Source organism: Bufo gargarizans, chromosome 10 (genome assembly GCF_014858855.1).
Source record: "Bufo gargarizans isolate SCDJY-AF-19 chromosome 10, ASM1485885v1, whole genome shotgun sequence".
Taxonomy (NCBI): Eukaryota; Metazoa; Chordata; class Amphibia; order Anura; family Bufonidae; genus Bufo; species Bufo gargarizans.
The window spans coordinates 28,599,553-28,626,761 of record NC_058089.1 but is presented as its reverse complement, the minus strand read 5'-3'; the positions used below and the strand labels follow the sequence as shown (position 1 = coordinate 28,626,761).

The following is a 27,209-nucleotide window of genomic DNA, read 5'->3' as shown; positions in this document are numbered from 1 at the left end:
TGTTACTGACTCATACTTGCATTCCTGGTCTCTGCTACCTGTTTGATCCCTGCCTGTTGCTGACCCAGATTGCCTGACCTGTACCGCCTGTCTGACTTCGCCTCTGCCTCATCCTTCAGTCCTGCACGGTTGCTCCTGGCTACGACTCAGCCTGCTAACAATGCCTGCACCTCTGCTACCTTTCTCAGGTACCTCCTGGTCCGCCTGGACCAGCTACCTCGTGTGCTTATCTTCCTCAAGAGGTAACGACCTGGTGTTCCCCTCGGGAAAGTCTATCCCCACCATCAGAAGTACTGTGAAGATCGAGGGGTTAACTTAGACAACGCCCTTAGTAGGACATGTGGCACAGTGGGTTCACACCCACTGGTTTGTGACATATGGTATAAGTGATCAAATGATCGCATGTTCAATTCACCTAATGGGAGTATTTTCCTTTTTGCATCTTTGAATTGTCCTCCCATTCCAATAGGCATAACATTTTACATTTTTCATTCACATAGCCATATGAGGACGTTTTTTGAATTGTCCTCCTATTCCAATAGGCATAACTAAATTCTACAGAACCACTGAGACGGCACTTCTACAATTGATTACCGCGGATCCCTGACCCTACCTCCTGGAAGTTATATCGCAGCCTGTAAGCGCATCACACGTGGGACGCCACGTTAAATCGCAGCACAGCCAGCACAGACCTACCGAACTGTAAGTAACACTAGTGCCGAACGAGCGTATACACAGGCAGAGCGATCTGTTGCATTGTCAACTCACAGTAAAAGAAACCGGAGTGATCGAACTATAAATCCTCACTCTGACTCTATTGAAATCAATCTGTGAACTTTGGTATTTAAAACCTGATTATACCAAGTGTACTGGACACTTTATTAATAGTAAGGAACAAAAACTTGACCATCAGGACACCTTTCCTTTAGGATCATATATGTGATTTTAAATTTTAGCGTTATCCATTTTAGAGTAATTATAAGTCTATATAGCATACCATTTATGTTTAATAATATTTTCTGTATTTTCTGTATTTTTTATTTGGTATAAATAAATTAAATTACTGTCTACATTACTCTCCTGTGTGACCTTAACTGTAGGTGTGCCCTACTACATTTTCTATCCAACATTTCCTCTGAAGATTGGGTGTAATCTTCTTGCAGGTGCACCCACTCAATTTTTTGCCTAGGAGGTGAGCCTTCTCTAAGTATTTTTTCTTATACACAAAAGAACATATGTTTTTTTTTTTTTTTTTTTTTCTGTTGTACAGGCCTAAGCCATTATTCAATATGGTAAAACGGGATCCCATTGTTATTTTTACAATGGAAGTCAATAGCAGATAAAGGTGTATGGATACTCAGTTGTTAACTTTTGCTTAGTGTACTATTAGATTAGTCTATAGTCAAAATGCAAGTGTTCAGTCAGTATAGGGTTCTACCCTTTTTTTCTTTTATTTCTACATAAAAGCAACTTGTAGCTGATCCATATTAAACAAAAAACAGTATGGGGCACATTCATTAAGACTGGCACTTTATGTCCCAGTAGAAAAGTCATATATATATATTGTTTCGTCCAGGGTAGCTTGATTTTAAATATGGTAACTAGAAATATGTGCATCATGCAAGCAAATTTAGGACTAGTGCATATTATGGAGTTTCCTTTATTTATATTTTTATGACAACCCCTTTCAAAATGTCCTATTAGGGAATGTGCACATTGCAAAGGGAAAGTCTGCCACTCTGACCGCCCTCTATGAGCCATTAACAGGCACCAGCTCTCACTTGGGACTGATGTATTCAAGTGCAATATTGCATACAGTGTATGACCTTTTACTTGAATGTCCCCGTGTTATATATTTCCCCTAGAGAGGTCACTATAGGGAAAATGAGTGGTACATACTGTATGACTTCATAGGCAAAATCAACTTTTTGCCAGTGTTATCGGGAGCCTGACCCAAGGCATTCTACTGATTAGTACAGATGCTCTTATAGGGATTATTTGTTAGCAAAAAAGTAACATTTTCATTTTACAATAAGGTATTAAAAGCAACATTATTAAATGTAACATTTAATTGAAGATTCATTAAACATACCACCAGGCAATCCTGAGCACTCTCGTATTTACATGCCTTCTTTTCCGCTTCAGTAAAAAGCTGATTATTTACACTTATACAAGTATAGACTATACACACATTATCGGGGTCAATCAAAGATTGTCCAGGCTGTGGGAAAAAATTATAAAAAAGTCATTAATAAACCTATCTATATTATGCTCTGCCTATGCATTTCTATTATGTACAGTATTATTATTATTATTAGTTATTATTAAAGTGCCATTCATTCCATAGCGCTGTACATGTGATAAGGGGTGCACATACATAATACAGACAATTGCACTAAATCATAGACAAGATGAGTTACAAACTGGTACAGAAGGAGAGAGGGCCCTGCCCGTGAGGGCTTACAATCTACATGGTATGGGAGAAGGACACAGTAGGTGCGGGTTAAGTTGGTCATGGCGGTATAGAGGCAGCAGGGTCACTGGTTGTAGGCTTGTCTGAAGAGGTGGGATGTCAGGTTTCTTTTGAAGGATTCCACTGTAGGTGAGAGTCTGATATGTTGGGGTAGCGAGTTCCAGAGTGTGGGGGATGCACAGGAGAAATCTTGGAGTCGATTGTGGGAAGAGGCAATAAGAGGAGAGAAGGAGGTCTTGTGAGGATCGGAGAGTGCGTGTGGGGATGTATCGGGAAAGTAGCTCAGAGATGTAGGGAGGGGACAGGTTATGGACGGCCTTGTATGTATTTGTTAGTACTTTGAAGTGAATTTGTTGTATGTACAGTGCTGCCCATAATTATTTATACCCCTGGCAAATTTTGACTTAGTTACTTTTTTGATGGGAAATAACATAGGTGTCTCCCAAAAGATAATAAGATGATGTACAAGAGGCATTATTTTTCGAAATGCAAAAAAAAAATCAAGATGTTCCGCACTGTGGAAAATCTCAGAGGACGTGGTCGGAAGCCAAAAGTGACACCTGTACTGGCCAGGAGGATAGTTAGAGAGGTGAAAAAGAATCCAAGGATCACCACCAAGGCCATCCTGGTGAATCTGGGCTCTGCTGGTGGCAATGTCTCAAGGCAGACAATCCAAAGGACACTGCACACTGCAGACCAAGGAGGACGCCACTTCTCCAGATAAGACACACAAAAGCTTGCTTGGCCTTTGCAAAAGCTCATCTGGACAAAGAAGAAGACTTCCGGTCTTCTGTGTTATGGTCAGATGAAACAAAAATTGAATTATTTGGTCACAATGATGTTTCCTTCATTTGGCGTAAAAAAGGAGAAGCCTTCAACCCAAAGAACACCATCCACACTGTCAAACATGGTGGTGGGAACCTAATGCTTTGGTGGTGTTTTTCATCCAATGGACCAGGGAACCTAATCACAGTAAATGGCACCATGAAAAAAGAGCAATACATGAGGATTCTCAAAGACAACATCAGGCAGTCTGCAGAGAAACTTGGCCTTGGGTACCAGTGGACATTTCAGCATGACAATGACCCAAAACACACAGCAAAAGTGGTGAAGAAATGGTTAGCAGACAACAACATTAACGTTTTGGAGTGGCCCAGCCATTGAGTCCATACTTGAATCCAATTGAGAATCTGTGGAGGGAGCTAAATATCAGGGTGATGGCAAGAAGACCCTCCAACCTGAAAGATTTGGAGCTCATTGCTAAAGATGAATGGGCAAAAATACCTATGGAGACATACAAAAAGCTGGTCTGCAATTATAGGAAGCGTTTGATTGCGTTGATAGCCAATAAAGGCTTTTCTATTGATTATTGGGAAGGGTATGAATAATTTTGCACTGGACACTTTTTGCTCAAATGTAAATAAAAGCTGAGAAATGTTTTTTCTCCACAATAATGCCTCTTGTACATTGTCTTATTATCTTTTGGGAAACACCTATGTCATTTCCCGTCAAAAAATTACTTGCTGGTTGAATAAAAGTAACTTTAAGTCAAAATTTGCCCGTGGTATGAATAATTATGGGCAGCACTGTATATATATATATATATATATATATATATATATATATATATTTATTTAGAAATACATAAAAATCCAGCATATAATAATCAAACCCAGAAGCACATTCAACGTAAATTCACTGTGTTCATCATATATTCCAATACATTTTTCAAACACTGGATGCCATATTTGTTGCGAGTACAGTAGTGAATTCCCACTGCATTACTATCTCCATATTTTAAAAAAATTTAAAAATCGGAATCCAAAGTGGGCTTTCGTACTGGCTGGCACCGATACCAAAGCCCAGTTCGGATTCCTATTTTAAAATGCTTTTAAATGCAGATACAAATGCAGTAGGAATTCAACAAAGTCTTGTGCGACTTCGGCCGACACAAACTTGCCTGCACAGAGCAATACATTTTAAGGGTTTATGGAAACAGCATTAAAAACAAAGTTTTTGGTGTTCCTTTTACATACTTCACCACCCTCACTGAGTGAATAATTATATTCATTCCAAGGCTCTGAGACTAATAATGACCCCACAGACATACTTTCTGAATTTGACCCAAATTCACAGAGTTTAACTATATAATTTACCTGTAATTGGATAATAGGTTTTCCGCACTCTAGATATAACCTGGTTTATTCATATCTTCTACCCCTTCCCATTACCCTCTCAAAGTTCTCCTTGTTACCCTCCCCCCCATTGTCCTCTTGCCAACTGACGTTATCGGTTAACTAGTTAATTTACTGGAATACATTTACCACCTAGATTGACTTTAAATCATTTACATTAAACAACACTTTATCTCCTTTAGCGCAGGCAGATTTCATCCGTTAATATTCATAGTGTAAGAACTCTAACTCTTAGAGGCTCCATGTTTGAGTCTTTGGTTTCCACTAATATCGCATCCACAGATGGTGGCGCTCATCTATGACTCTGTCATAATTTTGTACAATGTATGTTACAACCTTGATTCTGGACTGCTTTGTTTTAAACTTGGTTGCACATGCCTGCATGAATCTGTCCCAGTGTATTGTAACATCTATGGAGCATTGTCCATACAGTTGGTCTTGTAGTCCATGTTTTATAATACACCCTTTTTATGTTTTAAAATACAATAAACAGATTTTAAAAAGATAAAACAGTTTTTGAACGAATCGACTTCAGATCTATGGCCAGAAGCTCAATTTGCTCAAGCCTAGTGTCTCTCTGAAATAAATTGTAAGAAAATCCTGTCTTTTTAGGCTACATGCCCTCCAGCCTCCCAGCATACCAGCTGTGCTTCCTACAGGGCCCCCCTCTGTCTGAGTTCATCATACATACGGACAAGAGGTACATATCTGTATACACAGCACCATCAAGTATGCTAAGGAGCTAAGTACCATCTCATCCTTCTAAGCCCAATTTTTTATATATAAAAAAAATTTTGCTTACTTTATTCCCTACGTTGACTACACTGTCATCACCTCCTGATGAGCTGCTGTATGCAGCCAAAACGCGTTGGGGTTGTGTCTTTTTATTATTTACATTAGACTTATTCTTTTTGTTTAGTTTCACTGGATTAATATTTCCCGATCCAGCTTTGCTAAGTAGGGCATCACTAGGGCCACATCTAGGCTTAGGTACGGGGGCAGGGTGTCTCCACCATTAGGGGACATCCCTGTGCTTCAGGACATAGTTCCGTAGGGTCGTCTAGGGAGAGAATTTTTCCCACAGACTTACCCACAACCATCCCCGTTCCTATAGTGATTTATTATTGTACCACTTATCTATAATAGGAGGTTCATTGTTTGCCTTTTTATATCAGAGCATCTGAGTATATTGATCACTCTTGCTCATACCCACTTATTAATAAAGGTATCAAGTTTCTTAATTAAGCACGTCAATTCTCAATTTTCTACATGCACTCAACCTTATCCTTTTTGCGCTGACGAAACCACAGATCCACAAAATACAAATATCACCCGTGTGCAATCAACAGTCCCATTATAGAAATTGCTATGTCCTTCTTTCAGACAGACATAGCCCACCATAGAGATGTGCAATTCCATGTGTAAGAAAAGAAAAAAAAGAGATAGAGAGAAAGCAAACCTGTGAAAAACTCACATGGTTCAGCTTTCCTTCCAAAAAGTATACATAGTAGCACTTCAAACGTCAGATAAATATAGTCTATTTAATCATCCATAGTTTAATAAGCAAAGATTTAGCACAACATCTTCTCAATGCCCTATGGTTGAGATAACAATGGACAGACTTGATTCCCATAGTAGTTCCCTTCATCCAACTAAACTACTTCACACTGAAATCCTTGTTGTTCCACCTTTAGAATTTTGATGTACTTCTAACACCCACCATAAATATATTTGAAATGTAAAGCTTATCTTTGAAACATACCTGTAAAGTTGTAGTTTTATTCAAAGATGTCAAAAACACACATGATATTTGGACACATTTTCCACAGCATACTTTTTTGTCAGTAATTTCATAAGTTTCACCCTAGATACAGAAAATGAGATTCACAGTTTAAATTGATTTGTTCTTTTGTTGTAACCTAGAAATGCCCCTAAAACAAGGTGATATGGAAAGTCAGTTCTGGATTCCCTTAAAGGACCACAAGGTTGACATGGATGGGCCCTGAGGGGATCATCTATATAACTAAAATACCAGTGGATTTCGAGCAACAGAAGACAGTAACATGTAAATATCTCAACAGTTAGTGACATTTTTACACATATTATGCATAAAAGTACAAAAAATAAAAAATAAAAAAAATAACACACCTAGATAGAAATGTCAAATTGCTGCAAAACTCAGCATGCAGTTATGTCTCAAGCAGATACTGTATGTAAATCATTACACGGTTGGTCTAATTAGGCTGAGTTCACACTTCAGTTACTTGATCAGTTATTTCCATCAGTTATTGTGAGCCAAAATCAGGTGTGGGTAAAAAATACAGAACAGGTGGAAATCTTTCCATTATTTGGAGAAAGGGCATGTCCCCTGAGTTGCCAGCCTGAAGAACATCTAGCAAAGCAATAAGAGCAATGAATGGGGAAAGCTGTGGCTCTATGGCTAGAGCTTAGCAAGAAAAAGATTGTCCTGTACTTTATGATTTTTTTTTACATTCATTGTAGGGTAGACCCTTAAACATTTCTCTAAGCATTATGACTATGTAGCATTTAAATTTTGATCACAGAGAAGATTCCATTATAGGAACACACACTTTCTTCCAGCTAGTATTTTCCATATCTGCATTATGGCACTGTTTCTCTTGAAAAATCTCAGTTATATGGAGATCTACATTAAGGTCAGTAGAAGTGTGAGGTCTGCCTCTTGTGGCTAAAATGTAAAAGCATACCTAACCTTTCAGCAAATGTTGTATTAATCGATAGTATAGTATATTTTACATGAGGAGTCCGACTATTTCTGGTCATTATGTCACATGTATCACATGCATATTATAGCAAATTTCTTATATGTATGCCAGATCTTCAATTTGCAGTTCTCCAAGAGTTGCTGCATGGACAGTGTCTCCCATCCTCTGCACACAGAATGTAGAGCAGATTCTGCTTCTTATTTTTCTGTCATTCGCTCAGAAGCACACACAGGATTATGGAGGACATTGCCGATAGCTACTGACCTGTATACATGTTAATAAAATACTTTGGTTGAGACAGAAGTGTCTCTTTGATTCTCCTGTCTCTCTGAGCTCCTGCTTACTCCTCCTCCTCTCCATATACTGATTTGTACTCTGATACTGTTACAGCAGTGGGTAAGATATGACTTTGTCTACCAACAGATTTGACTTTGGGCTACTCCTAAAGTCATTATCCTGGCAGCCCCTGTTATCTACCCTATTCAGGGATCTGGATTTTGCTGCAGGTGAACCACCAGACCGCTACTTTCTGGAGTAATCTGTATTATTGACACCTGACCCACTAAGGTCAGAGACGCCGGTTCACAGCACTGATGGAACAGGCAAAACGATAGTCAGAGACAGGCTAAGGTCAGAGCAGGCAGAGTACAAGCAATCTGATAAACAGTCCAAGATCAAGGCAGGTGTCAGAAATGATAAGTCAGTACAGAAGTCAGGCACAGATCAGATCAGGTAGCAGAGGGTCAATATCCAGAAAATTAGCAGAAATCGGTATACAGGAAGACAAATGAATACAGCACACCTTAGAAGGGAACTAGCAAGATAGACAACCTATTGCTAAACCACCTTCCCATAGGGGAAGGTGTCTTGAGTACACAAAAATGGCTAGCCATTGGCTGGTATGAATTAGGCTGCACGCTCTGGCCCTCTAGGAACCAGGAGGAAAAGGGCATGCCTGTCCTACTGAGAGAGTGGAGAGGCCATGCCGACATGAAGAAGGCTGTGGCCTGCAAGGAAGAGCAGGCCGGTGTTTCTGGTGGGCACATCCTCCAAAATGAAGCAGAGGAAGGTGTAGTATCAGAAGAAGGGTGATAGCAGGATAGCAGGACAGTGGTAGGGACGAGCAACCAATATAACAGTTACTTCTTTGAGATGCTTATTATGGAGATGTATTCAAGAGAAGTTTTAAAGAGAAAAATGTATAGCAAGCAGGGGGAGAAAGAAAAACAACAGAACAACAAGACATTTTTCACAAGATATATTACTGAATCTCTTATGGTAGCTTGTACCATTGATATGTGCAAAAAGTTAGTAACCATTTAAATGAATCCAGCTAATTTATGAAAAACAAAACTATAATATTAATATTCACTGTAACTTACCGGACCACAGTCAGAATCGCAAATCTTTGTTGAAGAAAGTGCCATAAGTTGATTATTTATATTAACACACTGATATGTTGTACACGGTCCATCCATGAATACTTCACTTTCCTTTTAAACAAAAGAAAAAAAGAGATTCATTTTAATTGTTGGATGCAATCAGATTAAAACAGTTTTAGTGCTCAATGTTCATTATGCTGAAAAAAAGTTTCAAGACCATTGTTAATTCCAACTTCAGTGCTGATTGATTTCTTAAATTGAAAGAAACAATGATCAAAACTTTGCCTTCCCAAGTTCTACTAAAGATGTATTATCATTTTAGACATGTATAGCATATATGTCTAATACTGTAGCTGCAGCAGACACATCTGGGACCCACCTCCATCTGTAGAACGGGGTTCAATGACTCTATCACACTTGGTGAGGTAGCTGTTTCCATGCAATATTATATAAACAGAAAAACTGGCAAAGGATGGGACGCTATGATTTACCACTCTTTAATAAATAAAATTTATAAAACATACACAGTATCTTAAAAACAAAGTGAATGGGTCTATTGCAACGTGTTTCGCGAAATGAACCTTCGACTTACTCAGACTTTGTTTTTGAGATATGCTTTATATATTTTATTTATTAAAGTGTGGTAAATATTAACACCCCATCCTTTGCCAGTTTTTATGTTTATCTAATATCGCACATATTTTTCGAGAAACGGCATTGGACACCAGTGGCTTAAGGGAGCTGTTCTGAAACCACAATCCATTGTGGCATTGTTTTATAGCATTGTGCCTGGTTCAGCACTCAATCTGGTGAGTTGCAATCCCCGGTATCAGGGGGAAACTCTACATCACAGTTCACACACAGGGGGCACTCCTTACAGGAGTGAAAGGATAGAGGTGGAGAGTGGAGTGCAAATACATGGCCACATTTCCAGTCATTCTCCTTTGCCAGGTGGGACAATGGACCACCATTTTGAAGATTGGTGTGGGTTCCTGTGGTGTACACACTTTTAGACCAAACCAATCTAACTAAAGTAATAAAACACTAACAGTTGTAGCATTCATGTCCATTAAAATCTCAATTTTTTTCTCATCGCTCCATAGATATTTTTTTCAGAAGCATTGTGAAACATACAACTGGACTTGGGCAAAATGGTTTACACTAGCCAATTTTTCATGATAAGGAAAGACTTTTCAGTAACTAGTCTTTGTGTGCCTTTACTGGGCAAAGCGCCTGTGAAAACCACACTTCCAATCTCAGCTTCTTAATCTTTTGCCTACTGTATTGACTTTTGAAAACGTCATTAACAGAGAGGTTTGCTTACGTTTTCCCTCTGCGGTGTGGATGTTTACTCAGTGTGGGCAATAAGATATATGATCAGTACAACTGTTTTGTGTGTTATTAGTGTAGTTACATTGAGTTTAACGTCCAGAGAGTTCACTTACTTTTTTTGTGCAACTGTACTGTACATGAAATCAGGTGAAGGTTTGGTGGCCAGAGCTGTGTTTTTCTAATAAAAAACGCCAACATCCGGGTAGACTTGCAAAATAATGAACTTCTACCTTCCTGCAGTACCCATTAATGGGAGCTAACTTTTGCTAAGTTCATTGTATAAACATAATGCAATAAGTCTGAGTTTGCATCTTTGTCAGGCTTCATTAGCCATCCAAAATATTGGACAAAATAGCCTTGAATGCAGAACTTTTTTGTCTGATAAAACTCCAGACTCCCAAAAAGATACCTGGCAGACCCCATCATAGATAATTGGGTCTGTCTGGCACCACTCTGCTAGATCCAGCATTTATGCTATTTTCATTGCTCTGATCCTATAATGAAGCAGAACAAATTAATTAAATAGTGCTAATGTTAAAGTAGCCTAAGCTTACAAGTTTGAGACGAAGTCACATGCAATGTCAGTTTCCACATGGATCACAGGTAGTTACAGACAACTTGGAACATTTGTAAGATCTCTGATCATGTTATTATAATTCTTGAGACTGTCTCTCAACTTTCTGCTTAATAGGCAAAATATAAGGACACTCAACCCTAGGTAATGCTAAGATATTAATATAATTTTCAAAAATTACCATGGGATTCAATAAATGCTACATATTTATCCTTCCATCTCTACAAAGAATAACGCATACAAGTTTTATTTTTTTTAATCCTTGAAGAGCACAGTTAATTTTGGCTCTAAATAAGCTGCCCCATTTTCAAAATATGATATGTGTCACGTACTTTAGGCGGTGATTAATTTACTGTACTCATTTAACCACTTAAGGACCACAGGTTTATACCCCCCTAGTGACCAGGCCCTTTTTTACAAATCGGCACTCCACAACTTTAACGGTTTATTTATAACTACCCCACAAGTGACCCCATTTTGGAAAGAAGACACCCTAAGGTATTTCGTGATGGGCATAGTGAGTTCATGGAAGGTTTTATTTTTTGTCACAAGTTAGTGGAATATGAGACTGTAAGAAAAAAAAAAAAATCATTTTCCGCTAACTTGTGACAAAAAATAAAAAATTCTAGGAACTCTCCATGCCCCTCACGGAATACCTTGGGGTGTCTTCTTTCCAAAATGGGGTCACTTGTGGGGTAGTTATACTGCCCTGGCAATTTAGGGGCCCTAATGTGTGCAAAGTTGTTTGAAATCAAAATGTGTAAAAAATGACCTGTGAAATCCTAAAGGTGCTCTTTGGAATGTGGGCCCCTTTGCCCACCTAGGCTGCAAAAAAGTGTCACACATCTGGTATCGCCGTACTCAGGAGAAGTTGGGCAATGTGTTTTGGGGAGTCATTTTACATATACCCATGCTGGGTGAGAGAAATATCTCGGCAAAAGACAACTTTTCCCATTTTTTTTAAACAAAGTTGGCATTTGACCAAGATATTTATCTCACCCAGCACGGGTATATGTAAAATGACACCCCAAAACACATTCCCCAACTTCTCACGAGTACGGCGATACCAGATGTGTGACACTTTTTTGCAGCCTAAATGCGCAAAGGGGCCCAAATTCCTTTTAGAAGGGCATTTTTAGACATTTGGATCCCAGACTTCTTCTCACGCTTTCGGGCCCCTAAAATGCCAGGGCACTATAAATACCCCACATGTGACCCCATTTTGGAAAGAAGACACCCCAAGGTATTCAATGAGGGGCATGGCGAGTTCATAGAATTATTTTTTTTTGGGCACAAGTTAGCGGAAATTGATTTTTTTAGTTTTTTCTCACAAAGTCTCCCTTTCCGTTAACTTGAAACAAAAATTTCAATCTTTCATGGACTCAATATGCCCCTCAGCGAATACCTTGGGTTGTCTTCTTTCCGAAATAGGGTCACATGTGGGGTATTTATACTGCCCTGGCATTTTAGGGGCCCTAAAGCATGAGAAGAAGTCTGGAATATAAATGTCTAAAAAAATTACGGAATATGAGACTTTGTAAGAAAAAACAAAAAACAAGAAAAAAATTCCCGCTAACTTGGGCCAAAAAAATGTCTGAATGGAGCCTTACAGGGGGGTGATCAATGACAGGGGGGTTATCAGGGAGTTTTTATGGGGTGATCACCCCCCTGTCATTGATTACCCCCCCTGAAAGGCTCCATTCAGATGTCCATATGTTTTTTACGGATCCACGGATACATGGATCGGATCCGCAAAACACATACGGCCCTCTGAATAGAGCCTTACAAGGGGGTGATCAATGACAGGGGGGTGATCAGGGAGTCTATATGGGGTGATCACCCCCCTGTCATTGATCACCCCCCTTTAAGGCTCCATTCAGACGTCCGTATGTGTTTTGCAGACCCGAATTGTGGATCCGCAAAACACATACGGCCCTCTGAATAGAGCCAGCCTTACAAGGGGGTGATCAATGACAGGGGGGTGATCAGGGAGTCTATATGGGGTGATCACCCCCCTGTCATTGATCACCCCCCTTTAAGGCTCCATTCAGACGTCCGTATGTGTTTTGCAGACCCGAATTGTGGATCCGCAAAACACATACGGCCCTCTGAATAGAGCCAGCCTTACAAGGGGGTGATCAATGACAGGGGGGTGATCAGGGAGTCTATATGTGGTGATCAGGGGTTAATAAGGGGTTAATAAGTGACGGGGGATGTAGTGTAGTGTAGTGGTGTTTGGTGCTACTTTACAGAGCTGCCTGTGTCCTCTGGTGGTCGATCCAAGCAAAAGGGACCACCAGAGGACCAGGTAGCAGGTATATTAGACGCTGTTATCAAAACAGCGTCTAATATACCTGTTAGGGGTTAAAAAAAAAAAATGCATCTACAGCCTGCCAGCGAACGGTCGCCGCTGGCAGGCTGGAGATCCACTCGCTTACCTTCCGATCCTGTAAACGCGCGCCTGTGAGGTACAGAGGTGGGACCCTCCCACTATAAGCCACTTAGATGCCGCAGTCACTATTTAATGTGGCTTTTAAGAGTTTAAACAGGCAGAAAAAGTCCTTGCTCCAATCTTGGCTATTGCGACAGAGTGTCAGCAGTATGCTACGGCCATGCTGTACATTTATGCCATGGTGTGGGAAGGGGTAAGACAAGTGTTTTAAAATAGAATTTAACAGTCAGTCATAGTCTAATAAAAGTATTTGGATTATTTAAACTCTGGATTGTTTTACTAGCTTTTTCAGTATTTTGGTACTAATTGACATATTTATGTATTTTTTTTCTGTTACTATTTATTTCTTAGATCAATAAAAATAAAGGTTAAAAAAGGCATGGCCAAGAACCCTTAACATTGCAAAACAAAATCAACTTTCTCACAAGATGTAATAATTCTCCTAATTTGTATACCGGTAATTTGTGCAATTTATGAAGCAGAAAAATGTCTCTTCTGTTTAGAGGAAATTTTTATATTTTCACTACATAAAATAAATAAATAATAGATGTCCACCTACATTAAGAAGCTTAGTAACCCCGGCCTGTGTTGTAAGAACACAATATTTTTGGACACATTGTCCGCAGCACTGGTTGGTAGGTGGCACATACTCCTCACCCTAAATAGAAAAGTCATAATTAATAATGAAAAAAATAATTCAACATAAACATTTTACTGAACAGGTCCATTACTCACATATTTACAGTCACTTGAGCTGTTATATTGGCAGGTCTCTTTTTCTGTAACTGTAAAAAGTTGTCCACCTGACTTCACACATTTATAGGTTGTACAGTTGTCTCCCGGGGATGAAAAAGATTCTCCTTCCTATAAAGCAGAATGAGCAGTCTGTTAAGAAAAAATTTATTCTGTTGACTTTTCTGTTCTCTAATATAGGCCAATGGCAGAAGGGCACGATTCAGTCAAATAAAAATAAAAAAGCTGCATGCCCCTACTCTTCTGCCTTGTTCTGCCCACATATTTGGCAAGCTTCAAGCTACTTGTCCATACTAAAAATATCTAGTATGGCAAGTTATTGCTGGCAGTTCATAAACATGGTCTGGTTGGGGACTGTTGGAGCTTTGTTTCTAACTTGGTGGTGGTGGAGGGTTGAAGAGGTGAGTACAGTTTTTTTTCCAAATTTTCAGGTGACTACCTCTTAAAGCTCATCAAGAGAATGCCAAGAGTGTGCAAAGCAGTAATCAAAGCAAAGGGTGGCTACTTTGAAGAACCTAGAATATGACATATTTTCAGTTGTTTCACACTTTTTTTGTTATGTATATAATTCCACATGTGTCAATTCATAGTTTTGATGCCTTCAGTGTGAATCTACAATTTTCATAGTCATGAAAATAAAGAAAACTCTTTGAATGAGAAGGTGCGTCCAAACTTTTGGTCTGTACTGTATATATATATATATATATATATATATATATATATATATATATTAGATGTGGGCACCCAGTGGTTTTGCTTCATGAAAATTAAAGTTTTTTTTACCAAGTTCGACCTAATATAATGGTGGATGCAACTGTATGTCAGGAAATAATATATTAGAATATTCTTACATTTTTCAGACCTTTGAATCAGTCCCTGGGATCTTAGAAAACAAGACAACAATGCTGAACACCCCAAAGTCAAATGCCTCACCTACATATTCTCAGTGAATCCTAAGATTGGACAATTTTTAAGACCAAAAAAAAAAGTGCTTACATTCTATATAGCAGATCATTGAACAGCAGACTATAAACAGCTCTATGCGCAGAGGTGACTGTGAGTGATTCCAATCCTTAAAGGGGTTGTACTATGAAAAATAATTACAGTTTTCAAACCAGCACCTGGATCTGAATACTTCTGTAATTGCATGTCAATACAAATTTAGTATAGCCACTGAGCTATTCATTGAACTCTCTGTATAGCACCACCTACTGTTTGCACTTTTTCTAATTTCTCTGTCCACCTCACTGAGGTAGACGCACATGCTCAGTTCTATCCTTCAACTGCTATTAGCTGCAGAAACCAGGACATGCCCTCTGAGAAAGGACATGTCCCCTGAGCCAACATCTTGAGATAAATCTGGCAGAGCAATTTGAGAAATGAATGGGGAGATCTCTGGACCCATATGAGGTATCTGGCCAGTCATAGCTTTGTTAGAAAGAGGATTTCATGTTCTATATGATGTGTGATTTTCATTTATAATATTGAAGGATAACTCCTTTAATATAATAAGATACTCAAGCACCTAAAATATAATGTCAATATTTGTTCATAAGTTGTCAACCTACATTCAGAGGCTTAAAGTCTCCGCTCGGAGTGATAAAAACACATGATTTTTTGACACACTGTCCACAGCACTGGTTGGTAGGTGGCACATACTCTTCATCCTGAATAGAAAAGTTATAATTAATAAAGAAATCAATCAACATAAGCATTTTTTGACTTAACAGGTCCATTGACCATTAAAATATATAAAATATATACGCACTGCACTATTGCAGTTATTTCTGTTAAAAGCTTATAGGGACGTATTTCAGTAAAAAAAGAAAAATATATACACACTGCCATGTTGCAGTTTTTTCTGTTAAAAGCGTATAGGGGCGTATTTCTGTACAGCAAGAAATATATATATATACGCACTTCACTGTTTAATTTTTTTTCTGGTCAAAGAGTATAATGGCCAATTTCAGTGCAACAAGAAATATATATTCTAAGTTTACTGCTGCAGGTATTTCTGGTGAAAGCGTATAGGGGCGTATTTCAATACTGCAAAAAATAGATATTCTCACTTCACTGTTGCAGTTATAGCTGGTACAGCCTTTACTGGTGTATTACAGCAGAAAAAGAAATATATATTCTCCATTCGCTGGTGCACTTACATGTAGAAAAAACCTTTTTTGACGTATATCATTAGAAAAAGAAATATACATTTGCCATTCGTTCCTGCACTTATATCTTGAAAAACCTTTAGTGAGGTATATCAGTAGAAAAATTAATATACATTCACCATTCGCTGCTGCACTTATATCTTGAAAAACCTTTTTTGACGTATATCAGTAGAAAAATAAAAATATATTCAGCGTTCACTGTTGCAGTTATATGTGGTAAAGCCTTTAGTGGTGTATTTCAGTTGAAAAATAGATATATTCCGCAATCAGAGCTGCAGTTATATGTGGAAAAGTCCTTTTTGCAGTATGGAGTGAATTACGTTGTGGTGAAATTTTGTATTTACGTTTCACACACTGCGCGCTTATGTGACGACATCCATAAGAGCGGCGCACCAATATAGGTGAATACACTATGCACTAACCCTGCACAAAAATGCGAACTAATTCACACCTGCCCGCATCTATCCGTGGTATTGCTTACTGGACACTACGGGGACTTCTATGCAGCACAGAAACCGCAGGAGGACCGCGTATCGCTCTTCCAGCACGGACCTACTTTCTCCTCTATGTCCTGTTCACTTCGGATCACTGCATCTCAGGCGCCGCTGTTTTTTTTTTAAACTGAAAGCCTATAACCCTTTGTTGAAAAGCCTTTAGTGGCGTATATACGTGGAAAAATAAAAATATACTCTGCGTTCACTGTTCCAGTTATATGTGGTAAAGCCTTTAGTGGCGTATATCAGTAGAAAAAGAAGATATTCGGTGTTCAGCGCGGCAGTTATAAGCGGTAAAATCTTTTTGAATTATTTCAGTGGAAAAAAAATCTTGCATTCAGCTTTAAGCGCTGCACTTATATGTGGTAAAATCTTTTTTGAATTATTTTGGTGGAAATACAAATTTCCACCTCCTCCATTAACTTCCTCATCTCTTCATTAGCATCAGACAAACTAGCTTTACACCCTTACCAGCTTTATATACAAGTGGTGCAGGCACCACCTAGGGGTGAATAAAGGTAAATGACACTGTCAGCCAGTTAAAGAGAATTACAGCATGATACCACAATACATTTGATATGACATTTAGCAAAAGTTTAAAGTGCCCACATGTAGCACATAGTGGGACATTGCATCAAAAAGAATGAGGCGTGGATCAGCCAGGATTTCCACACACCAATGCCTGATGCATCAGACTAGATAGATCATCCATGGTGCCACACCAACAATTTGACAAAAGAGATTCTGGCTACCTGCCTCAGCTACTATTCTGATGCTGTTACCCGCCTGATGCCACACATCTGAAGCCAAGTGCTCCTTCTTTCACCCACCATCTTTAGCGGGTACTGATATTGCCACCCACCTCCACAGTATGTCACCTTGTCACTCTGTGTCCTGATGCTGCCGCCACCTCCAGACCCTGTCATTGGGACACTCTGTGGTCTACTCACGCTGCTTTCACCTCACTACTATGTCATAGGTTCACTCTGTGGACTTCTCATGCTGTTCCCACCCTCCCAACTTCATGACTGGTCCACTATTTTGGCTTTCGGCTTGGCTGACATCATTTATTTGACACTTCTTCGGATATGTCAGAAAGAAGGAAAAACGAGACGCACAACGTATCCTGTCTGTGTAGCAGCTTTAAGGCCTGTATGTACAATGTATGTATCAATATTGGTTTATGATTTGATAGCCAAAAGCAGGAGTGGGTGAAAAACACAGAAGACATGCAAATATTCCATTCACATGTCATCTCTGTTTTAGATCCACATATTTTTTTTTTTCGCCTTTAGCAATACCGATGGACTATTGCGCAAATGCTGACCCAGTGAAGGCGTATGCTCCACAGACAGGATCCGTTTTTTCTGGGTAATTGTTCGGACGGATCAGAGAATGGGGAAAATGAATCAGTGACGTCAACACAAACTTACTGCGGTCACCCTCTCCACCCTGTCGGGGGCTCTACTTGTATAAGCGTTTAATAGAACAGGTTCTGTAGACATCTATGTGGAATCAGCTGACGAGGGTGTAAAAGGAGTGCAATTCTTCTTGACGCTAACATCTACCTGTAAGGCTGAGTTGATACTTGAGTTACGGTATTTGGTCAGTCTTGGCGCCGTAACTGCCCAAAAAAGTGAAGCATGCTGTGATTCTAAGTGCGACGCAGTGATATTTCACTACCAAAGCAGACTCCCTATGTGTCTTACTACAAGGCACAGTGTTCTACAGGGTGGGCCATTTATATGGATACACCTTAATAAAATGGGAATGGTTGGTGATATTAACTTCCTGTTTGTGTAACATTAGTATATGTGAGGGGGGAAACTTTTCAAGATGGGTGGTGACCATGGCGGCCATTTTGAAGTTGGCCATTTTGAATCAAACTTCTGTTTTTTCAATAGGAAGAGGGTCATGTAAAACATCAAACTTATTGGTAATTTCACAAGAAAAACAATGGTGTGCTTGGTTTTAACGTAACTTTATTCTTTCATGAGTTATTTACAAGTTTCTGACCACTTATAAAATGTGTTCAATGTGTTGCCTATTGTGTTGGATTGTCAATGCAACCCTCTTCTCCCACTCTTCACACACTGATAGCAACACCGCAGGAGAAATGCTAGCTCAGGCTTCCAGTATCCGTAGTTTCAGGTGCTGCACATCTCGTATCTTCACAGAAGATGCTGTGAAGATATGAGATATGCAGCACCTGAAAATACGGATACTGGAAGCCTGTGCTAGCATTTCTCCTGCGGTGTTGCTATCAGTGTGTGAAGAGTGGGAGAAGAGGGTTGTATTGACAATCCAACACAATAGGCAACACATTGAACACATTTTATAAGTGGTCAGAAACTTGTAAATAACTCATGAAAGAATAAATTTACGTTAAAACCAAGCACACCATTGTTTTTCTTGTGAAATTCCCAAAAAGTTTGATGTGTCACATGACCCTCTTCCTATTGAAAAAACTAAAGTTGGATTCAAAATGGCCAACTTCAAAATGGCCGCCATGGTCACCACCCATCTTGAAAAGTTTCCCCCCTCACATATACTAATGTGCCACAAACAGGAAGTTAATATCACCAACCATTCCCATTTTATTAAGGTGTATCCATATACATGGCCCACCCTGTACGCTACTATAGAGGCTCTCAGCAGCCAGGAAATAGTCGTTTTTTAATGTAATTTGCATCAAATTTATTTGGATCAAACCAAATCTTTCACGAAAAAAATTTGGCGCACCGGCAAATCGAATTTCTGAAAAAAATCACTTATCTCTAGTACTGCTCACAAAAAATAATAAGACTGCCAGATTTGCATATATATATTTTTTTTTTTTTTTTCAATTCCGCTTAATTTGGAAATGTTTTCCATTTTACACTGTAAAACTTATCTGGGCTATGTTAATGAAAAAATAAAAACTAATATAGCGCTGGGAAAGCACGGAGTAAAAACAGAAAAAAGGGGTTCATTACTTACATATTTACAGTCCTTTGAGCTGCTATATTGGCAGGTCTCTTTTTCTGTAACAGTAACAAGTTGTCCGCTTGACTTCACACATTTATAGGTTGTACATTTGTCATCAGGGGAAGAAAGAGATTTTCCTTCCTGTAAAGCAGAATAAACAGACTTTAACTGTTCTTCATTCTCAATATAACCTAACTACAAAAAGGGTACAAGCCATATTTTTGCTATTTTACAGTATGTACTGTCTATATTTTTTTTCTAGTATTTGGACTTTATTCAATCTACTTTAACCAATTCATGATCAGGATAATTTTAGTCTATAAGATCAAAGTTTAGAATTGTTGTGCACAGTTTATAGGCTATAACATTATTTGTTTGGAAGGTGACATGGTTTTTGCAGCTTTTTTTTTTTTTGGGGGGGGGGGGGGATAAGGTTGATTTCCTTGCATACAGTTTCTTATGCTCATAATTTATGTTTTTTCAGAGTTTTTACGTTTATAGTTTGAAAAACTATACTTTTTAACATTAAAAGGTCCTCTGTCAGTAGATTTGTACCTATGACACTGGCTGACCTGTACATGTGCACTTAGCAGCTAAAGGCCTCTGTGTTAGTCCCATGTTCATATGTGCCCTCATTGAGAAAAATGATGTTTTAATATATACAAATGAGCCTCAAGAAACAATAGGGGCGTTTCCATTACACCTAGATGCTCAGCTCTCTCTGCAACTGCCGCACCCTCTCCACTTTGACTTGGTCATGCAGTGAAAACATCATAACGCCTGCTTGACCGTGTCAATCAAAGTCCAGAGGGTGCGGAAGTTGCAGACAGAGCAAAACCTCTAGGTGTAATGGCAATGTCCCCATTGCTCCTACAGGCTCATTTGCATACATTAAAACTTCAGTTTTCTCAGCAACACAGGCACATATGAACATGGGACCAACACAGATGCCTTCAGCTGCCAAGTGCACATAAAACAGGTCAGCCAGTTGCATAGGTACACATCTGCTGACAGATGCCCTTTCCTATAATTAATAAAAATTAAAATCAGACATCATACAGCACATGACAATCTTTTTCTAACAAAGCTAGAACTAGCCCTGTACCTCACATGGATCCAGAGAGCTCCTTATTCATTGTTCCAAATGCTATGCTAATTTTACATCAAGCGGACAGCTCAGGGCCATGTCCTTTCTGCTGCAGCTAAGAGGGCATGTCTTTTCTGCTGCAGTTCTCTCCCTATCACAGCTCAGGAGGAATTTGAAGAATAGAAATGAGCATGTGTGTCCACCTCAGCGACATGGACAGAGAAACAAGAAGAAAAATCAGCAGGTGGCGCTATAGAGATACATTTTGGGTAACAACTTAATGGCTATGCTAAAGTTTTAATTACAGGCATTTACAAACGTAGTCAGATCCAGGTGCTCGTTTGGTTATAGAATGTTTTCCGTGGGACAACCCGTTAAACCTAAAATAGTTTTTTTTAATAGAATTTTGTATTATCTACCTGTCACCGCCAGACATCTGAGAAGCTCTGACAGACGTTCTTCAGAACCTCCTGCTTGAGGTTCTTTTGTTTTGCTTTTGTTTTGTCATCTCGTTTCCCTCTCTCAGCTGTCATCTAGTTGCACTGATTGCATCCCTTTAAATCCCCTCCCATACTGCATCACTTTGCGGTTTATACAACTTCCTGGAGTGTGTACATGCTGGATGCTACAACTGATGCTTCTACAGATAAGTCTGTTCATTGATTTGTGTTTTCCTGTTTGCTTGATCCTAGGTGACCCTGACTCCCTCCGTATTAAGTGTAGGGAGCCGGTGGTCGTGTCCCCTTACTATTATAGGGAGTTAAGGTGTCATACAGTCGAGGCACGAGGGCATGCAATTTTCTATCATAGAGGTCTTTGCATGGGCTGAGAAGACAGGGAGAGTTTCAGGGCTTAAATAGGGGTCACCCTTTTGTTCCTTAGTTTCGGATCGAGCCAGTCGGATCCTTATTTGTAACTTCTTGTTTTCTGTTACAACATCCGTGACACTACCATAGATTTTGATATATTATGTGTCCAATTTTGTGAAGCATTAAGATAAAGATTGTTGTGGGGATAGTTATTATAGGGGGTGGGTTATTTTTGTGAATATTTTTTATACTCACTATATTTAAAAATTAATTATATATATTTTATACTTTATGACATGTCACTCAAAGGTCAGAAAAGACCATTGGGGAGGTTTATTATTGTTTTTACGCTATATAGTTCCACTGTAACTGGCGGAATATGTGCATTTGCAGTCACAGTTTTAAGTGACTCCCATATCCAGGACTTTACAGTGCTGCTCATCTTCTTACAGAGCTTTCATCAATACACACGACTATCGTCCAGCATATAAAGCTTTTGGAGGGCAATATCTTTAATGCAATCTAATACATTACTTAGCTCATATATCAGTATGAACATTTTCTATCCTATTGCTCTCTGTGCTTCCTCCTTGCCCTACAATATCTCCTCCCAGAGTACTTCTGATCACTGATAATCTCGATGGGCGACTGGTCCACACAATTTACTCTGCACGTATTTCTAAATATTATGTGAATCTTGTTTGTTAAATACTGTCTTGTTCAGTAGTACAACCAATAACCATATTCTCATTGTATCATCTCTCTTCCTTAGATTGTGGAATCCTATTACTTTATGTTTACATTTTACCATTGTACTTAACTGTAATTGTATGTCACTATATCCTGTAATATTTTGTACAGCACTTCAGAATATGCAAGCGCTTAGAAATGAAAATAATATTACAGAATGGATGGGTTCTTCCTTTCCTCTTGGATCAACATATCTCGAGATGTGTGGATCAATATTACTGGCTTTTTTCAAAATTCATAATTGAGCACCAAAACTATGACCTCAACATACGTTCAGAAGTATAGCAGTTCCATTGGTTGTAGTAACGACACAGGATTTTTGGACACACTGTCCGCAGCACTGGTTGGTAGGTGGCACATACTCCTCACCCTAAATAGAAAAGTCATAATTAATATTGAAATCCTTCAACATAAGCATTTTCACTGCACAAGTCCATTAACTCTCTCTGGACATCCTCCGTACATGTACAGCATAAGTCCAGTCTTTAAAAATGGCACTTTTGTAAGCGTAGCAGGTTCCATAGCTACTGGGTTTCTGCTGTTCCATACAGCCAGACACATGGGGTTAATGTCTGCTATCAGTGATAACTTCAATCACAGACATTTAACCCCTCAGATGATATAGTCAAAGGGGACCACAGCATCAGAGAATTAGAAAACCTATGAGTGATGCGTTCCTGAGACTTGAACAGCTCCCCCATGCTGCAATCGGGAGAGCTTTTGGTTATATCTGTAAGGCCTAGCTTCTGTAAATATATAATTTCTTTGAAATCATACTGATGCAGAGATTGAAGGTCAGGGGTCAGTTTTGCAGCACAGGTTTGTTTTAAATCCATTAAAAAAAACAACAATAAAAATTGTGAGGTTTATGTTTTTCAATTCAACCCCATTTGAATTTTGTTTTCAATTTTACACTACGTAGTATGTAATATTAATTGGTGCAATTAGAAAGTACAATTTGTTCAGCAAAAAATAAGCCTTCATATGTGGGCTATGTAAAATAAAAAAAATAAAAATAAAAGCTATGGCTTTGGGGAGGCAGGGAGTAAAAAATTTCATAGAAAAAGCAGATAATTGGTGTCACGGATTAGCTGATGTGAACCCACTGTGCCACTGACTGGCTATACTCTGGAGGGTGTGTCTGAGCAACTACCTGGTCTTCACTAGAGTGGTGAGGATAGGCTTGAGCCATTAGGGTAGTTGCCAGGGGCTACTCCAGAGCGTAAACCAAGTCAGTGGCAGCTGGTCCAGGCAGCCCAGAGGATACCTGGGTAGGTACCGCAAGTACAACCGTAGTCAGACGGAAGAGGCGTTACCAGGAGCGACGATGCAGAACTGAAGGATAAGGTATAGATGAAGTCAGACAGGCAGAGGATCAGGGCAGGCGACACAGGAGCAGGTCAGGCAATCTGGGTCGGCAACAGGAGAGACGATTTAAACAGGCAGGAATCAGATGATAAGCGAAGTCCAGAACTAAAGTACAAGTCAGGAGCACCAGTGGTTGTCAGGATCTCTAGCAAAAGACAAGGAACTTAACACTGAGACATCTGGGAGAAGGGCTGAACCACTTAAATTCCTGCAGGAGAGCTAGGGTTGGTCAGCGAGGTCACCTGACCTAACCCAGTCCACCCAGGGAGTGATGCGTGCTGCCCTTTGAGCAGGGTAACATGACACCATCCGAACTCAGGCTGTGTCCAGGGCTAAATAGACACTGTAAAGCGGAATCCTCAGAAGCAATATCACTTATACAAACAGTGTCCCGGACTGCAGCGGTAATCGGGGGAACAGCGGTGCACCGCAGCCTCTGTTACAATCAGAAAGTGCTGAAGGGGCTCAATACTTACATATTTACAGTCCTTTGAACTGCTATATTGGCAGGTCTCTTTTTCTGTAACTGTAACCAGTTGTCCGCTTGACTTCACACATTTATAAGTTGTACATTTGTCATCAGGGGAATCAAAGGACTCTCCTTCCTGTAAAGCAGAATGAGCAGACTTTTACTGTTCTTCATTGTCAATATAACCTAACTACAAAGGGTACAAGCCAGTAGCAAGAAACTAAAAAGCAGCATGCCCCTACTAAACAAGCTTCGGTACATGTCCATACTTTTATGTGTGGCACAAAATCACTGGGAGCTTCTAAAAACTACGACTCGAGGGGCAAATTTGGAGCTTCTGTGTCAGATTTGTGTTGGTTGTCGTGTTGGGTTGATGAGCTGAATACCTTTTTTTTTTTTTTGAACAGCTACTTTAACCGATTTGGTCTTCAGGACCAAATTTTAGAAATGTTTTACACTCTTTAGTTTAATGGCTATAACTTTGTTTCCTGGGCTAGCGACATGATTTTTGCAGCTCTTTTTTGGTGAATAAGACAACTTACCTTGCATACAGTTTTTATATCTGTAATTTATAGAGGGGGGGTCAGAATTTTTAAGCCTATAGTTTAAATTTTTTTTATTTTTTTATTACTTTAACTATTTGTTTTTCTACTAATAGAATAACATTAACCTAAAAATGATTTTGTAAGTTGCATTGGTCATTGTCTACCATAGATTTTGATATTTTATACTTATGTCTAATATCTGCTAAACAGTACCATAATAAATAGTACTCAAATAGTTATTTTGGAGGGGGGGGGGGTATTTTTGTTTATATATTTTTTATCATTGTTATACTAGAAAATTAATTATATAATTTTATACTTTATTTTATGTCCATGAAAGGAAAGAAAATAATATTTAAATATCAGGTCCTGTGTCAGATTCTAAAAACGGAACCTTTCACATTAAACATGGGGCCAAATTTATCATTACTCTGACAGCTGACACCACTTTCACATATGGCTAAAGTCAGTTTTAGCCAAGTCAGATTTATGATCGGCCCTTTAAGACGGCAATAAATGTAGTTTGGCGGTAGCAGTTTATCCGTCAGTAAGCAGCTTTACAAAAGTCGCACATCTTTATGAAAAAGTCGCATGTTCTATTAAAAAGTCTCATAAGATAAGCAAGGTCCTCACTGGAGTGAAATTGCGCATTTTTTTGGCGACTTTTTTGCGACTTTTTAAATAGTCACAATAGTAAATCTGTCTAGAGATTAATTTACATAAGAAAACATGCCCACTTTCAGAAAACTGGCGAGCATAGTGCAGAACAAAAAAAAAATGTTGCGCAGTTTTAGTGTTTGCACAAAAATTTGCTACTTTCACTGCATTATTCTGACTTGAGCTAATGATAAATCTGGCCCATGGTGTTTAAGCTACAGGCATCATATTGCAGAGCAGAAGTAGTTGACCAGATAGATATATACTTTTACAGAAAAGATTCAGCATAACTTATATTTAAGTCCCTATGTTCTCTATAGAAAATACTTGTATAATAGAAGATACACAGCACTGTGCACAGGTGACTGTGATTCCCAGCCCTTAAAGAGGTTGGCACACCCAAAAAATATTCTACAGTTTTCAAACCAGCAACTTGATCAAAATACTTCTGTATTGCATGTAAGAAAAACATTTGTATAGCTTTTGAGCTATTTAATGAACTATCAGTTTTGCACCACCTTCTGTTTGCTCTTTTTCTAATTCCTCTGTCCACCTCACTGAGGTGGATGCACATGCTCAGCTGACACCAGATTCAGCAAACAGGACATGCCCCCTGAGAAAGGACACCACCTCCCTTAGCTGACAGCTTAGAATAAATCTAGCAGAGCAATTGGAGCAATAAATGGGCAGATTTGTGGATCCATAGGAGGTGCAGGGCTGTTTCTAGTTTTGTTGAAAGAGGTTGTTATGTACTATTTGATGTCTGATTTTCATTATTTACATTAATTATGGGATAACCACTTTACTATAATATGATAATTATGCACCTAAACTATGATGTCAACATATGTTCAGAAGTTTCCTAACTAGTGTTGATCGAGCACCAAAGTGCTCGGGTGCTCTGGCCGAACACATCGGGATACTCGAGTGTTCTACCGAGCACCCGCGTATAATGGAAGTCAATGGAAGAACCCGAGCACTAAACCAGGCACCCCCTGCAGGGGAAGGGAGGGTGCCTGGTTCATAGGAAAAGGTCAGAAATTGATGGAAACGCCACCGAAATGATTCGGGAACAGCATGGAGAGGATGTCTCGATGCATCTTGGACTCCCAGGTCGCTGCTGGGAACCATGTTGTCTGAGTAAAATATTTCAGAAACCCTTTAGACCCAGGAGATCCAAAAATTTATATAATTCAAATAGTCTAGTTTCCTAGACTAATAGGCTCCCGTTTCTGGTCAATTTAAGACATAACATTTATTTAATTTATTAAGAATAATATAAAACGGGAGAAAAAAGAAAGCTTTAAAATTCCAGGTGTAGTAGGACTCTATAGGCAGAGATAGGGGTTACTTCACCCATATATTCTGCTCCCATAGCATACATCCATCTATCTTCTACTTGGTATTTTGGTGACACACTTTTTTCGCCTTGATGGAGTTTGATGTAAGGAGGACACCTATTCAATCATTTTTTGTCATTGATATTCAATTTATATCTGGTTTTCACATGACTCTCCACCACTGTAGTCAAGGTTTAGAGGAGTCTGCAGTTACTCCTCGCCGTGACGCTAGTCCTACCTAACCTAATCTAAAATCTTAAGGTTAGAGCTCCCCCAACATGTTTCACCACTATACGTGGCTTCTTCAGGGGAATGGAGCTACTATCAACTATGTTGTCTGGAGCTACTAACTACTATGTTGTCTGAGTAGTACGCCACAATTTTAGAGGAAAAATTGTTAAGAAACATTCTTTCCTGTATATTACTTGTATATAAAGTGCAAGTGCTGCCAAAATTTACAAGGAAGAGGTACTCCGTTACAACTTGTATATTACATAATGGTACAATAGTTCAGGTAGTGGGACTCCTACAAAAACAATTGGAGCAAGGGCCTGCTGATCTGACCATCTAAAACATTAAGGGCGAGGGCCTGCTGGCGCATTGGTGACTCTAGAAAACCTCTGGGTGATTGCACATCCCCGTGACAGCGA

General features: G+C 39.2%; 1 protein-coding gene across 1 annotated transcript in view; it reads right to left on the bottom strand.

Moving 5' to 3' along the window:
• The window catches only part of LOC122920024 (mucin-2-like), a 354,839-nt gene that overhangs the window by 21,522 nt on the left and 306,108 nt on the right, over positions 1–27,209 (bottom strand). The window contains exons 45-53 of the mRNA XM_044269233.1: positions 24,025–24,153; positions 22,452–22,550; positions 19,547–19,675; positions 15,474–15,572; positions 13,888–14,016; positions 13,712–13,810; positions 8,795–8,905; positions 6,431–6,532; positions 2,093–2,221 (exon numbers count right to left, since the gene is read on the bottom strand). Coding sequence (XP_044125168.1) covers positions 2,093–2,221; positions 6,431–6,532; positions 8,795–8,905; positions 13,712–13,810; positions 13,888–14,016; positions 15,474–15,572; positions 19,547–19,675; positions 22,452–22,550; positions 24,025–24,153 — 1,026 coding nt within the window. The remainder of the gene's footprint in view (positions 1–2,092; positions 2,222–6,430; positions 6,533–8,794; positions 8,906–13,711; positions 13,811–13,887; positions 14,017–15,473; positions 15,573–19,546; positions 19,676–22,451; positions 22,551–24,024; positions 24,154–27,209) is intronic.